The sequence below is a fragment of the Lepisosteus platostomus genome, chromosome 21, assembly GCF_059453375.1.
Source record: "Lepisosteus platostomus isolate fLepPlt1 chromosome 21, fLepPlt1.hap1, whole genome shotgun sequence".
NCBI classification, from domain to species: Eukaryota; Metazoa; Chordata; class Actinopteri; order Semionotiformes; family Lepisosteidae; genus Lepisosteus; species Lepisosteus platostomus.
In genome coordinates this window covers 4,480,745-4,495,196 of record NC_142631.1, presented here as the reverse complement: position 1 = coordinate 4,495,196, position 14,452 = coordinate 4,480,745, and the positions used below count along the sequence as shown (strand labels likewise).

The window sequence follows — 14,452 nt, the reverse complement described above, 5'->3', positions numbered from 1 at the left end:
TGGGTGCATCTATTTCCCCACTCCAGGTTACCCATTGAGAAAGCAAACCATACATGGCAAAAGTATTAAAAACACGAAACCTAAATATAGCAAAAAGGCAAATCCAGTGTTTAATGGGATACTGCGGACAGAACATTAAATCAGGTCTTTACAATCATTTTTCATTCAAAAGGCAGCCTTCAGAGACGTTACATAAAGCTAATGTGAAGTTAAAGCTCCGTGGATGGTTTCTTCGTTTTTCCAGAGTCATCCAAATCCGTTTCAGGAACATGAAAAGCAACGTATGGACACGTTTTGGCGTTTAAGCAGACCAGTTTCTCAAGAGTAGCCGAGTTCACAATGTCGAAACCTGTTTGCCCTCCAAATGTACTTGGCTTCCAGTACTCAGGGGAACAAATTGGATTTCCCAGAAGGCCTTTAAGAGAAAAGGGAGCTCCCATTTCCACCATACTTTCCCCAAAAATCGCATCGGGCCGAGTTTTTTCTAGCATCAGCCCGGGATAGAATTCCAGTGCGTCAATGTCTCCATATAACTCCTCCAGTTCTTTCGCAACCTGTGCATCACCTAAGAGATTTGGTATAGAGACAAAAAACAGTTATACTGCAGTGTTCTGCTGCTTATTTATTTCAGTGTTTAAATGAGAAGTGTGTCTATAGTTTTGTTGCTCATAACTCCACAACTAGTCTAATCCCCAACATAGCAAAGTAGTTATACAAAAGAAATTAGGCACAGTCAGTTACTCAGCAGGATTTGTAATGAAAGCAATGAATGGATTAAAATTAAAGATCAGTTAACTATACACATCTGCCATTTTTCCCCACATTCCAAGTAAAACAGGATATGAAAGATTTATTGTTCACCAACCAAAGCCCAGTTCTGAAGTCTTTCACTTAAAGATTGGTGCACTACTCCTGGAAACAACACAGTAACAGAACGTTCAGTTTCCGCATGTGTAGGACATGCTAAACATATGAATGTTTAGCTATTAGGAATGACTTGCAGTACTCAATCTCCATAGGGCAAAAAGGCTATCATTTGAAATATCCAAGATGATTACATTTGGTAAAACATACAGATTTGCAACCATTTTTACTAAAACAATGGGCAATCTGCCTCCTACTTTACGATTTAAGTTCACAACCAATACCGGCAAAACATTAAATATAAATAGATGCAAAAGATAGCAATATGCCTACCCTCTAATTGAGACTAAACTTCCCAATTATTCCATTTCTGCAGAGCTTGTAGCACATCAAGAGATGGATTAGCAGCTAATTCCTCATTGGCTGTGTATGTAAAAAGGAACGAGTCTCAATCTAAAAGCAAATTGGATGCATTGGAATGCTCCTCCGCATTCGTTTACCACTTAACTAGGATGGGCTCCCCTCCACAGCTATCATGGGCGAATCAAGGACGATCTGGAAGGAGCTCTCACCTGTGAACTCGGAGAAGGATTCGTAGGGCTTCAAGTGAAACCTCTTCCTGTACTCGTTAAAAGGCTGCAGCCTCAGAAGCCGGGACTCTTCAATGACCCCTACAGCTACATGCCTTACAGAAGGATGAATGTTCCGTCCTCCTCCTATCTGCAAAACAATTCAACACTGGCTTATGAATTCCAGAATGAAAGTCAATTTACCAGACTACAAAAGAATTTCCAAACAGAATTCATAATGATCGGAACCAATCTGTAACCCTTATTCATGTGTTGAGCTCTGCTGTGAAAGACTTATGACTGCCTTCAATACCTACCTGAACTACGCAAGTCCAGATGCTTTAGAGTGGAGTTAAAACTTAAAGGGAGCTCCCCCCTCCCAGAAGCAGCAAAACCTGCTGCCAACTAGGGGGCCTCCATGAAACACACCCCTACTCCAGCCAGCCCTAACTCTCCAAAAGGCATGATTTGAGATTCGCCGTGTTAAGAGATGACCGACACTGCAAGGCGAGTGTCAGAGGAGCAGGTCTCTTGAGAGAGGCACAGAACCTGCAGGTAAACCACAATTAGCAGCACCAAATTCTAACACATTATTTCCATCTCATTTGGAATAGCATTTGCAGTTGGAGGAAGGTTTCATGAGCTGTAGTAGTATTAAATTAAATTAAAAAATAAGAGCAAAAATCAAAAGAGGATTACCTGGCCAGCTATTTGTTTAGAAAAAGATTCCACAAGTGTTTCCACTCCATAGGTGAAGAGAATGGAGGTGTTGAAGAGAAAGTCTTTGTAGGTAATCTCCTCTCCTTTGATTTGAAAACTGTCTGGCATCAGAGGGTGCCAGTGATACAAGTGGTTGAACTCCACAGCAATTCTGTTTCTGTACTGGAACTGATCACCAAACAGGAGCTCGGGGTCAAACTTCAGCTTCAAGTGGTAGCCACTCAGGTGCTGGACATACTCTTCAATCACGATCTTAATGGTCTCCCCTGAAAAGTGGCACAAATAAGGGTTTTTATTGACTAGAATAACTTCACAAGCATATGGTAGTATTTTACCATGTGCTCTGTCGTATAATCCGACATTTCATCCACTTCCAGCCTCAAAACTCTCAGGATGAGAGGAAAGAACCAGAGACAAAACTAAGACTGCAGAAAAATGACAGTTTAGAAAGCTTTAAGAAACAAAATCTGATTAAAAGCCCCCCAAAAAGGATTTTTGAAATGCCAATAGATGCTTACACTTAACTTATTTGGTTCCCCTTTTCCATATTACAGACTAGCACATCAATCACCAATAAGGTTTCTCCCTCCTTTGTGCAGTCTACCTACATCTTAAACTAGTACAATAACGAAATACATCATCCTCATTCATGTACAGATATTAAGACTAGCCAAATAGGTTGAATGGCCACATTTCTAACGTTTCTGATTCTAAGCTTTTAAGCCCTTCTCAATTACAAAGCAAGGTTCATGTCCACGATCGGACGTCCCTGTAAGCTACCCTTGAGTAAGTTCGTCAATTTCCTTGGGTCTCCAGTGAGATTAAAAAGACACTGTAACAGAAGTGACCAAATACTATTTCACACCCTTGTGTTCGTTTAGTATGTCAGGCTAAACCATCAGTGGCGTGATCATTAGCACTCATGCATTCATGGGGTTTTTCGCCAGGTGCTTTAGCTTTCTTCCATCTCCCAAAGACGGGCTGGGTTAGGTTTCATTGAGACGCTAGACTGTCCCTTTCAAGAGGGGATTGTCCAACAGTAATGGCTGAAGAAACAGAAGCAAATGAGAACAACCGGCTGAATCCCTCCTCTCATTCATGGCCAATCTGATGTTTAGCTGAGTAATCAGAGAACCAGGAATCCCAACATGCAACATTCCGAAACGCAGGCTTTTAGACCGGGGGAGGGGCGAGCTATGCCACTACAAATACCGGTTGAAGTCGCCAACAACACATCGTCTCCACACAAGTTCAACTTGCTCGGAAAAAGATGGCAGATTTTATCCCTTAAATAGTGGGTAACTTGCAGGACTACATTCCTGGTAAGGACAGCCTCCACACCAATGTTTGGTAAAGTGGCAAGACCGAGGTGGCCAAGAGCTGGCAGCACGCACCAATGATGATGAGACGAGCCGTCTGGAACAGCTGCTCGTCGCTCCAGGTGGGGTGCTCCTTCTTCAGAATGTCACACACCCGGTTGTGCTCCCTCAGCCAGATGGTGGCGTACATCAGCAGCCCTGGGAGCAAGCCGAAGACCTCCTGCCCAATAGCTATCTGCTTGTCCGCGGGAACAATGGATGGGTAGCTCATGTTGACCTGGGCCTCCGTCGTGCTCGGTGGGTACATCTCTCCCTTGATTACCTGGAAGAGGGAGAGAATATGCCCGAAGTGAGGCCCGCACTGGAAAATTCCAAACCAGAAGAGAGAAAACCGACACTGGGAGCAGGCTCAACAAATGAAATGCTGTTCCCCTCGCCACTATTCCTCTGGAAACCAAAATAATTTCGTTAACATTTGCCTGTTGGGGCCAAAAGTGAAGGCCAGGTTAAAACAAGACAATAAATATACTGTATTTACACAGTTTACCTATATTGATCTTGTATTACCAAATTCCCACCTTTTTGTGGCCTGTTTGCATGCCTCAGTATTTAATAGCAATGCGTTTAATAGTATTAAAGAAAAGGCACCAAAATCAAAAGTTCAGCTGGAGAGGAGTTTTCAGTTTTTCTTGCAGGTACAACAGACGGGGCATTGCAATATGAACACTGGTTAACTCCATTGGTTGGGCTGTAAAGCTTTTAGAGGTTTTAAATATTGACCTTAAAATTAGCACTGGCACGTCTAAATATTTAGCCTTTCGTAAAAGCTGAAAGACTTCAAATGCTGAAGAAGCCTCTCAAGAAGAGAAGAAAAATAGTTTCAGTGTCAAATTCCATCAATACAATTTTAAAAGATGACCCACTTTTATGCCAAGAGTAAAAACAGACATGGATATCTCATTTCACCTAGAAAGGCATCTCAGATAGAAAATGCTTCATGTCATTGTTAGTACGTACTGGGCTGTACAAGGAAAGGCAAATAGTCAGAAGTATTTACATAACTCACTTTAAAATCTAGCCAAAAGAAATACTGACTGGTACAACTCTGTACCATACTGTATACAGTATGTGCTGGTAATCACCCAGCAAACATTTCACTATACAGCATGTCCTTTCCACAAAACAGATACAAACATGCCCTTACCTGATATTTCAACTTTCCATCTTTATGAAGCCTGAGCCCTTGTTGACGTGCCAAGTTATCCCCATAAATGTGGCCCCCGTCCACCTGAGAACAGAATAACCCAGTTCAGTAGTGAGGTTTTTGTAGATGCACAAATCTGATGCAATCCACATTCCACCGAATAATACATGATAAAGAGGCAGGAAGATTATCTGCATTTCTTCCATCTCAAAGAGGCTAATCTTTATGATGATTCATTCTCCCACATACAGTACATATGGAGAATTCATAGCCCGACATCTTGCAAGCAGTATATTTTTTTATTAAAACAGGCCAGTTCATATTCAACTGCTTTTTAAAATGCTGATTTTCAGTTATTTTTTTGGAAACCCAAAAGGTTCGGTCCCTTGATCAAACGCGAAGGCAGCTACTCGAGTGGAAACACACCCCATGCCCCAGGGCTTTGGTGAAGCCCCGTCCCAGTCGGTTGTGGGTCTTAAAAAACTGGTGAGTGAAGTGCTGAGCGAAAAACGCAAACATCAGGCTGGTTTTTTGCGGGTCAGGAATGAACTTCTTTCTCAACAGGAACCGATCCACTATGATCTCAGGATCTGGGAGTTCAGCCTTTCCTAAAAGGAAAAACAATTGGGTATGTCAGTTTCAGATTTAGTTGCACATTCATTTTTCACTCATCCCCCATGGCAGCAATACAAGCACACTACCTGACAGCCCCTTGTCTGCTCAACCAACACCATTAGGGTGTGAGTTTTAACTCACCTTGAGAGGGTCAGCATTTTGATTGAAAGCAGGCTAACTGGACTGCATTTTTGCTTTGCTAGCAACTGAAGTTCTGGAACATGTCATGACTGGTAGCATCCAAAAGACTTTGAATCCTTAAGGAGTCGTAACCTTGGAACATTCCTCCTCTGAAAATAAGACAACTTAATAGAACCCACCCCCTACAAAAATAAACTGTAAGGAGGGAGGCTTATGCAATTCAAGGAAAGTCTCAGATACTGTGAAGTCTCAACCTTCACATGTATGAATCTAATGACACTTAGCTACTGGATATATTTATATATTATAAGGGAAAGTGCTCTAAACAGATGTATCCTGGGATTACATTTTTTTGTGCAACTGTAGTGTAGTCCCAAATTGGGTCTGAGGTTTTTCTGCCCTTTACTCAGATTTCTTGTGAAGAACCATGCAATACAGTCATGAGATTTTACTTCCCTTAAAACCAAGATGAAAGACTACAGTACGCACTATAGTACCATTTGCCAAGAAGAATACAATGCATAACATTTATTGCATGAATTGAAGCATGCACAGCTACTGTATGTGCCGTTTCAGCAACAGAGCACAATGGTACCATATGGTAGTTAAACGTAAGAAAGGACTTCATGCATATACTTCTCCAAAAACAGTTTAGAGCTTCAAATAAGTTACATTGAACACTTCTGTTATTCTACACCTTTTGGAGCACTTTCCTTCAAAGCACTGGCGAAGACAATCAAAGCAGATATGCAAATGTTAGTTTTTGCCAGAGAGACCAGACTACAGATCTAATCGTGTGCAAACAGATTTCAGTTGCAGATACTAGATTACAAACAAGCAGATCTGAAAACTGCAGCATCAGGAAAAAGAAGATCTTAATCAAGAACTCTTCACCCCACAGATTGCTTTCAACGTAAAAGGCAATGTTTACTGCAGCCAAGTGAAAGCTTAAATAAGCTATGAAAGACAGTCTATTGTCTGAAGGTTTAAAGATCTAAGAAATCAAAATGATACTGAGATTGTTAGAACAGTCCTGCTTCAGTTTAATATAAATTTTACAATTTAGTATAAAGTTAGGTAACGGGTAAAACATCAAGGAAATGAATCCTGCCACGTGTACAGCCTTACTGACAGATATTACCTTCCTCTAAGCATCCTGCAGGACTGAAATGGAGTTTTATGCTAAACACTCTTTAGTATGAGCAATCATTCGGTGAGCTTTCGTATGTAGTGACTTGAATAAGAAGTAAACTTGTGCCATTATTGCATATATATTAAGCAGTGATCAAAACTTTCAAAGCTGCAAAACACCTTTGAGAAACCTTAACCAAAGATTTCAAACAAATGTTCAGTAGACTGGGGCCTGTGATTGTCCTCGTCACATTTGGTAAACAGACTTCCTACATACAAAAAATATTTCTGAATAGTGAAGTGAATTTCTGAAGAAGCTGTTCCGTCTAGACAGAATTGAGCAGTTTTATGGGCATCTAGCTCTAAGCAGCTCTGCCACACCAAGAGTTTGAAAGCAACTTTGAGATCCTTTCTGGTAACATAGTTCTCACAAATACCTCAAAACACACTGTGGTATTTTTTTCACATGTCAAGACTCATTACATTTCCGTTTCCAGTTGAAGCTTTATTGCAGCTGGACACCAGAGTAGCGATATCCTTTATTTCCACCTAGAATAGCCTTGTTGTATACCTGATGGGTGATTAGTGCCAGAAAAAAGCTGACCCGCACATCGCAAATTAGGATGTTTTGACATTTTGATGTTCCATTTTGCCAACCAGAGCTGTATTAGCATTTGTTTTTTAAAGAATACTAGATACAAATTTAGGGATTATTAACAAGATTAAGGGGGTGTGTGCCAAAACAAACCCAGCTAGTTAATCTGCGAGTCAAACAATGTATTTAATTGACCAGATTTGGCATCTTCTGGTACCCTAATAAAACTAAAACCTGGGCTTTTGGAAAATTGAACTTCATTTTAAAATTCCTCTTAGAACTACAAAATTCAAATGGGGGAGAAGGAAGAGACCACAGTGCTCTTCACTTTTATAGCAATGGCAACGTGTAGGATATCCTGCACCAGTACCTCCAGCGTCGATGCGAGATGGGTTAAAACCAGTTAAGCTTCTTTCCAAAAGAAGTGACCAGGTCACACCTCGGAGTGAACACCTTCGCTCGCTGAACCATCAAAGAGATGAAGCAATTGCATTCAATCCAACCAGTACCCTTAAAAGGGCTTGGAAAAAACACTTGTCCTCTACTCACGGTCCCCATGACTAAATCAGACTTTTGGTGACCGTGCTTTTTCGGTCACTGCTCCAGTGTTGTGGAATGACCTTCCTCAGACTTTAACTCTTCAAATCCAAACTCAAAAACATAGCTTTTTACCAAGGTCTGTCAAACTGCCTACATCAGTAAAAACCTGTATGCTCTTGTTTATGTTCTTTATTTTGTATTGCCTTGCCCGAATGTGCCTCAATCAGCCACTATCAGTTGGCAAGATTGCAGCCATCCCAGTATGCATCTATACAGTTCAGTTGTGCAAACTGAGGCTTTTCTAGGATCAAGCAAGTGACAGCCTGCACATACTCAAGGAGGTACTCTTGACCTTTTTCCATTTGGCATAGCAGAAATGGAAGTCCACCATCCCCAAAAGGCACCCTTTAATGCTTAATGACTACATGCCTGGTATGGATTCCCAACTCTGGGTCAGGTTCCAAAATAAAGCAGAAACGACCTTTTAATAGGCGGTAATAAAATCGATCCTTCCACTAAAAATTGAAATCCACAAAAACGGGCATTTTTGCAGTTTATGCAGGACTGGGATTTAGAGCAGCCACATGACCATACAGCCTTCCTCCTTTTTCCAGTAACTTGAGGAAAAGGGGTCTACACCCCCAGACCACAGCTTGCATTCAAGCTACCTTACCTTTGGTCCCCATTGGCGTTGGGCAATCCACAGGCACAGGAGGCAGCAACCGTGTGTAGTATGTCACATTCGAATACGCCTCCCAGCTGATGTAGTCATATTTCGAGTTGTACGTCGGAGGGCTGGGGATCAGGTTGGCTCTCACTTTAAAAAAAAAAATAAATTGTGAAGAACCACTAAGTTCTGCATTGCAATAGAATACAACTTTTTTTTATAAAATCTGTAGTTCTAGATCTATTACAACCTTATGTAGGATATAGGTACAGTTGTATGTAAAACAAAGGTCTTGAACAGGTTCCAGTAAAAATTCAGACCAAAGAGGATGCTTCAAAACCATGGTCAAAAGAACAATTTAAAATTGGCATTGGGGTAAAAGCTTTACTGTTTAATTAAATGAAAGGGCCCTATAATGCTTAGTTTTTCTTACACATTCCTGTTGTTAGCCGTCATGGCAGACTAATGACGCAGTCTGGTATATATTGAGGCAAGGTCATGATTAAGAATTAAATTACCTGTATCAATTCAGAAGACTGGTACTTGAAAGCAACAACCATTAGTAGGCGTTTTGGCTTAACTCACTTCTAAGCTGGTTTCCTGACCGATTATGCTCTCTAGATAAAACATGGTACCCTCACCAAAGTTCACCAAATGGGCATTATGTTGCTACGGATCTTGTTTTGCAAAAGCATCCTGTAGAGAAATTAACTGAATCCACAACCTTATCTCGAAGAGGAAAAGGTTAAGTTACAATGCAAAAAAAAAAACTAGAAAAAAAGCTAGCTTCAGTAGCTTTTGATATTTATTCCCTCTTAATTTACAGTGGTTCTTAAGATGCAAGGGGATCTCCAAAACCTACAAATAAGCTCAAACCACAGTAATGACAAGATCTTTTTGCTACATGCATTTGACAAGATCTTGAACGAATGTTTTTTGTAAATCTGTACAATTTACACTTACAGACTCGACATTCTCACCCGCTGAGCCTCCTTTCCTTATTAAATGATTTACGTTTTTAAGAAGCACCAGCCTTCTTCCACACCAAATGGATCATTAATATGGGTAAAGCACGATTTCCCAGGATTCATTTGTTTTCCCATACTGCCCTCATCTGCAATTTCCCTCACAGGATCAATAAAGTATCTATCATCACTAAAGCAACTCCTTAGCTCCTAACCTAGAGGACAGCTGGAATCGGTCATCTTTTGTGATCAGTTCTTAAGCCATACCAGTTAAAACTACATAAAATCTGTAACTCAAATGCTTACTCATTAAACCACTAAATACTAAGGACAACTTGAAAGATTATTTTAAATGAGCACAGACCACTTCAAATCACACATGTACAGTATAACCTTCAGGAAATAGTGCTCACTCCCTTTATTAACACTGAAGAAAATGTAAGAAGCACTTTGAGTTTAAAGGGTTTGATTACCTGCATTGTAACTACAATATAAAACATTAAAAGGTTGATTCACCCAAGTCATCAAAAATGGTAATGCACTTTTATCAGGACACGCCTCTTCAGGAATGACTAATCTGCTGCTTATTCGGACAACTAGGGGAATTCCCTAAAACTGCCATATTTAAAGTGATAAATTGGCAACCGATGAAGAACATCTTTTCTGGCATTTTATCCAATAGTAATTCAGACTTCAGACTTTGGTTGTTATTCGACCAAATTCAAGTTATTCAGATGGCAGGTGGACTTGCTCTGAACAAAACTTGTCACCAGTTTCAGAAATAATTAACCAAGCCACAATACGTAGACTGCTATGGTCCCGTTTAAATTTGCGTGACTTACCTTTAAGTCTGTATCCCTTTTTCTTAAGGAACCCATTGCCAATTCCAAGCAGGTTGACAGCCTCCCCACACCTACATTGAAAGCTTTAGGTTTCCTATAATGTATAGCACTCCTGTGCACCCTACCGCAATAACTTGCTTACTTCAATAAGTATTAAATCAAATTGGTCTATTTGTTTTTATGGAAGCAAATGGTAGGAAAAAGAACATCCATGTTAGTTATCAATGTGTTCGCACATTTACGGTACATACAACTAAAAAAAGCACTGCTGTACTCAACTGATCTATACCCAATAAACTGCACACATTAAAATCACATCCATAGGTTTTAAAGAAAAGCACTGGACTAGACCTGGATTTCCAGTTGAAGAGTTGAGCAGTCCAGAAGGTATTTCTCCACTGACCCCCCCATCTGCTTCAGCAATATACTCTACCTACCAGCTGAGCAAATGAGTAACAGGATATATGTAGAAAGATTCTCACTCATTCATTTAAAGTCACTGTAATCCCTAGTAGTTTATTAAATTAATCTGAAATCCTTATAGAAGCATTTTTACTGCATATTATTGTAACTATTTAATATGCTACTGTATACAGACAATTTCATAAACCCTTTAATATTGATTTCTTAATCCCCCCCCAGAATTTTAATAGCTTTACTCACTTGTGAAAAGCCAAGAAATCATTTTTTGCACAGAAAAGGTGTTGGCAATAAAGACTCATGAAATTACATGGAACCCTCCAGAATTCTGACTGGTACTTTCGCAGAAAGGGACAACGCTCAGCTCCAGAGAGCCAGAACACAGGGAGTTAAGCGACATATGGAGTGAAAAGGCAGTGCTGGCTTGAAAGATAATAAAAAGAATCATAAAATGGAAGGAAGTTGTAAAAAAAAAAAAAAAGGGAGGGGGATATATCGTAGACAACCGAGACAGGAAACTCATATGCCTGTAATAACATGTGGCTCTGTGGATCCACTTTCTCCTTGAGCACATACAGTAGGACTGTTTCCTTTTCTTTAAATGAACCACCACAGAAAATTATGAACTAAATGTTCAATCTCAAAGTGCGTGCTAAAATACAACTGCAGTTTCTGGCTAAACAAGGAAAATATTGGTAAAAAAAAACCCAAGTTCAAAGTTGTCAGAGTCTCCTTTCTTGCTTGCTTTCTCATAGTCTCCCTGAAACAGGAAGGCCCTACTTCCTAAAAGGCCTGGAGAGCATCCCACTGCTACAAACTCACTATGGGGACATTTCTGAAATTGAGCTGGTTCTCACAGTAAAGAGAAATGTTATGCAAGATAAATCTTTGTTCCAGTTCATGTCTGGGCAGGTGATGTAATCCACGTTCAAGAAACAAATACAGAATTAAAATGTGTGCCGAGAGTATAGAGGTCTGACTGTTGATACCTGCAGTGTACCCGATGACTACATCTTGGAGACAGGCCAGCTATGAGTCTCCGATACGCTCTGCCATAGAAGAGTACTAATATTATATAGATATAATCCAAGGGCATTTGTGAGCTGCATTACCCATACAGTTCATGCATATCATCCAAGCAAAAAACATACTGCATACATACAGTACATCTCTGCTTCTGAAACTGAAAAAAAGATACCACCTTTTTTTTAAAAAATCCATGATGTATGCAGAAAGCAATTACACAAACATATAAATGGAATTCTAGAAGTGGAATTTAAGAACTCACCAAAGGGCTGCATTTATATACAAGATTAGCAGATGGTATAATCCTGACCCGGTAACCATGCACCACTTCAAACAACCACAGCTAGCTGAAAAATGCTTACTATGAAGAAACATTTCATAGACTAGCAGGGGGGGGAAACAGCATAGTAATGACCTAAAACAACTGTTTTCTGCAGAAAACCAAAACCAGTTCATCTTCCTTATCTTAGCAACTGAAATAAAAAAAAACTGATGCCAGCAGGTATTTGAGGAGATAGATGGACAGCATCTGCCCTAGGTAATATTGTGTACGAAATTAGAATAACTAGATGCATCCGTCAACTTCTGAATCATTACTTGTCGGTCATGTAAGAATCACCTTGTTCTTTCATTTCTCTTGCACAACTGACCTGGAATATAACCAGCTTGTTTTCTTGAGGACTTAAATGTCAATTGAAACCAAACAGTGGAAACCAAGGAGGAGAATGCATCTTTTGGAAGTTTGATTTGCAATTAGTCAACAGCCTCATGCACAGCATATGAACTGAGTAGGTCTCGACTCTAAAAAGAGAGCACAAGAATAATTAATTCTGAAGTTATATAGGTTAGGTGATAGCATACATCACTAACATACTGCAGGAAGAACAACAAAGGGATCTGCAATACGATGAAGAATGAGTTTTCCTAAACATGCACACACATTTGTAGCATGTGAGCTCAAATGTAAATTTGTGCAATGACATCTTCATTTTTTTTTTAAATCTCAGCTGTTTTAGGGACTTTAGGGCTATAATATAGAAGTGATATTCAAGTTCAAGTTTATTGTCATTACACTCATATACATGGTATATGGTATAACGAAATGCTATTTAGCTAGCTCTCGGACATAAGTAGTACAAAGAGGAAAAAAAACAACAATACAATTGTGTAGCAAAAGAGAGACAACAGACAATGTGCAAAACAACAAAAAGGTAATAGGTTATGTGCAAAAATATGCATCAACAGAATAAAATAAAGGGATAGAAATTATGGGGAGTGAGCTTTTGACATGTATGGTAGAGGTAGATTTTCAATGTGTGTTTGGGTTTTCAGTAAGAAGGAAAGAAAGGAAGAAGGCACTGTGAGGTTCAGATCATAGGTGAGAGGTGAGGTGAGAGTGAGAGTGAGAGAGGCTGGGAATTTAACAGTTTGTTAAACTGTTAAATAATAAAGAATTAATTAATTATATGGTTCATATATCTGTATTTAAGTGTGAAGGAGGGATTCTACAGTTAAAAATTCAGCCCGAGATTAAGGACTCAAAGCATTTTTTGTAAATGCTACAATTCTCTTGCATTACAATTACAATATAGTTATAGCACTTTGGAAGCAAACCCGGGCAGTGGAGGTCAGGGTTATCTGACTTCCCCTATACATCCTTAAGTTCTTCCCAGTGACTTCCCAGAAAGTTATCAGAAGTGCTGAACACTCATACGTTGGCTTTTTGCTGCTCCCACAATAAAATGGCCCAGCACTTCAAAAACCTCTAACCTAGTTCAAGCTGTACCGTGTGGTGTAGATCAGACATGCAGCAGAGTTGTGCTCTTAATTACAAGCAATCCAGATGTTCCAGACAGTCTCCCCAATTCTAATGGATTTTAGGAAACTAGAAAGGTCCTTTAACAAATAAGCTCTCGCCATTGGCTTCTTGTAAGGGTCAGGGCAGACCTCAAAATTATTTTGAGATCAGGCACCTGTCTATTTAATGGAGCTGATTAATGTATACAAGTCATCCACTTGGATCACAGAATGCAGATCTTGTTCCACATTTTAATTTAAAAAACAGTTGGCGGTAAAGCCTTTAGCTACAGGGCTCCTAGTTTAAGGAATAGTCTGCCAGCCTACATACGGGATGCCGGTCAATCTCAGGATTTAAATCCCGACAGCAAACCTATTACTTCAGCCTAGCCTACTCACACCTTACATCATAGCCCATTGTAACTGGCTGCTGGTGCTGCTGTACATGCTATTGCGCCTCAGTGTTGGCCCACCAGGTAGATACATCTGTTCTGACCAAACTATCCTATTCTCCTCCCCACATGCCCAGATGGGGAACCACTGCCATGGAACCAAGAGGGACATCACAAACCCATCTATCACTTAGGAGGATTTGCTGTTTTACAGTGAACTGCATGGAGTACTGGCACACAGAAGGACAGGATGGAAAACTTAATACTCCACACTTAGTACTTTGTTTTCCAATTGTATAATCATAGCATGCCCAGAGAGGCCGGGCAGCCAGTTGACCTCGGACCCCTAGAGGTTTACTTGTTTCCCTTCCTCCATTGTCTTCTTGCTTTTTCTCTCTTTCTGAATTGTAATGTCATATACCATCACACAGCTTTGTTAAGTGCCCTGGGGCAACCTTGTTGTGAAAGGCGCTATATAAAAATAAATTGAAATACATGAATGAAGCCTGCTTGCTCATGTTATGACGCTTCACTTTCAGAATTGCTGGTCTACTCCTGCAGACTCACTCACGATAGACTTGCAAGCAGGGTATCCAAACGTTTTGTAGTCTGTCCTGTGGGAAAGACCCTCCAAGACTATTAGAC

The 14,452-nt window shown here is 40.1% G+C and overlaps 1 protein-coding gene across 2 annotated transcripts in view; it reads right to left on the bottom strand.

Annotated features, from left to right (window-relative positions):
* Window positions 1-85: 85 nt before the first annotated feature.
* The window catches only part of ptgs1 (prostaglandin-endoperoxide synthase 1), a 29,828-nt gene continuing 15,461 nt past the window's right edge, over window positions 86-14,452 (bottom strand). The window contains exons 1-8 of one of the 2 annotated variants that reach the window (XM_088615538.1): window positions 10,836-10,989; window positions 8,372-8,515; window positions 5,103-5,284; window positions 4,677-4,760; window positions 3,548-3,794; window positions 2,133-2,419; window positions 1,437-1,584; window positions 86-565 (exon numbers count right to left, since the gene is read on the bottom strand). In XM_088615538.1, coding sequence (XP_088471664.1) covers window positions 210-565; window positions 1,437-1,584; window positions 2,133-2,419; window positions 3,548-3,794; window positions 4,677-4,760; window positions 5,103-5,284; window positions 8,372-8,515; window positions 10,836-10,857 — 1,470 coding nt within the window. In that variant the 5' untranslated portion in view covers window positions 10,858-10,989 and the 3' untranslated portion in view covers window positions 86-209. Of the gene's footprint in view, window positions 566-1,436; window positions 1,585-2,132; window positions 2,420-3,547; window positions 3,795-4,676; window positions 4,761-5,102; window positions 5,285-8,371; window positions 8,516-10,835; window positions 10,990-14,452 lie in introns of those variants that run through there. The other variant, XM_088615537.1, reaches the window with a different exon arrangement.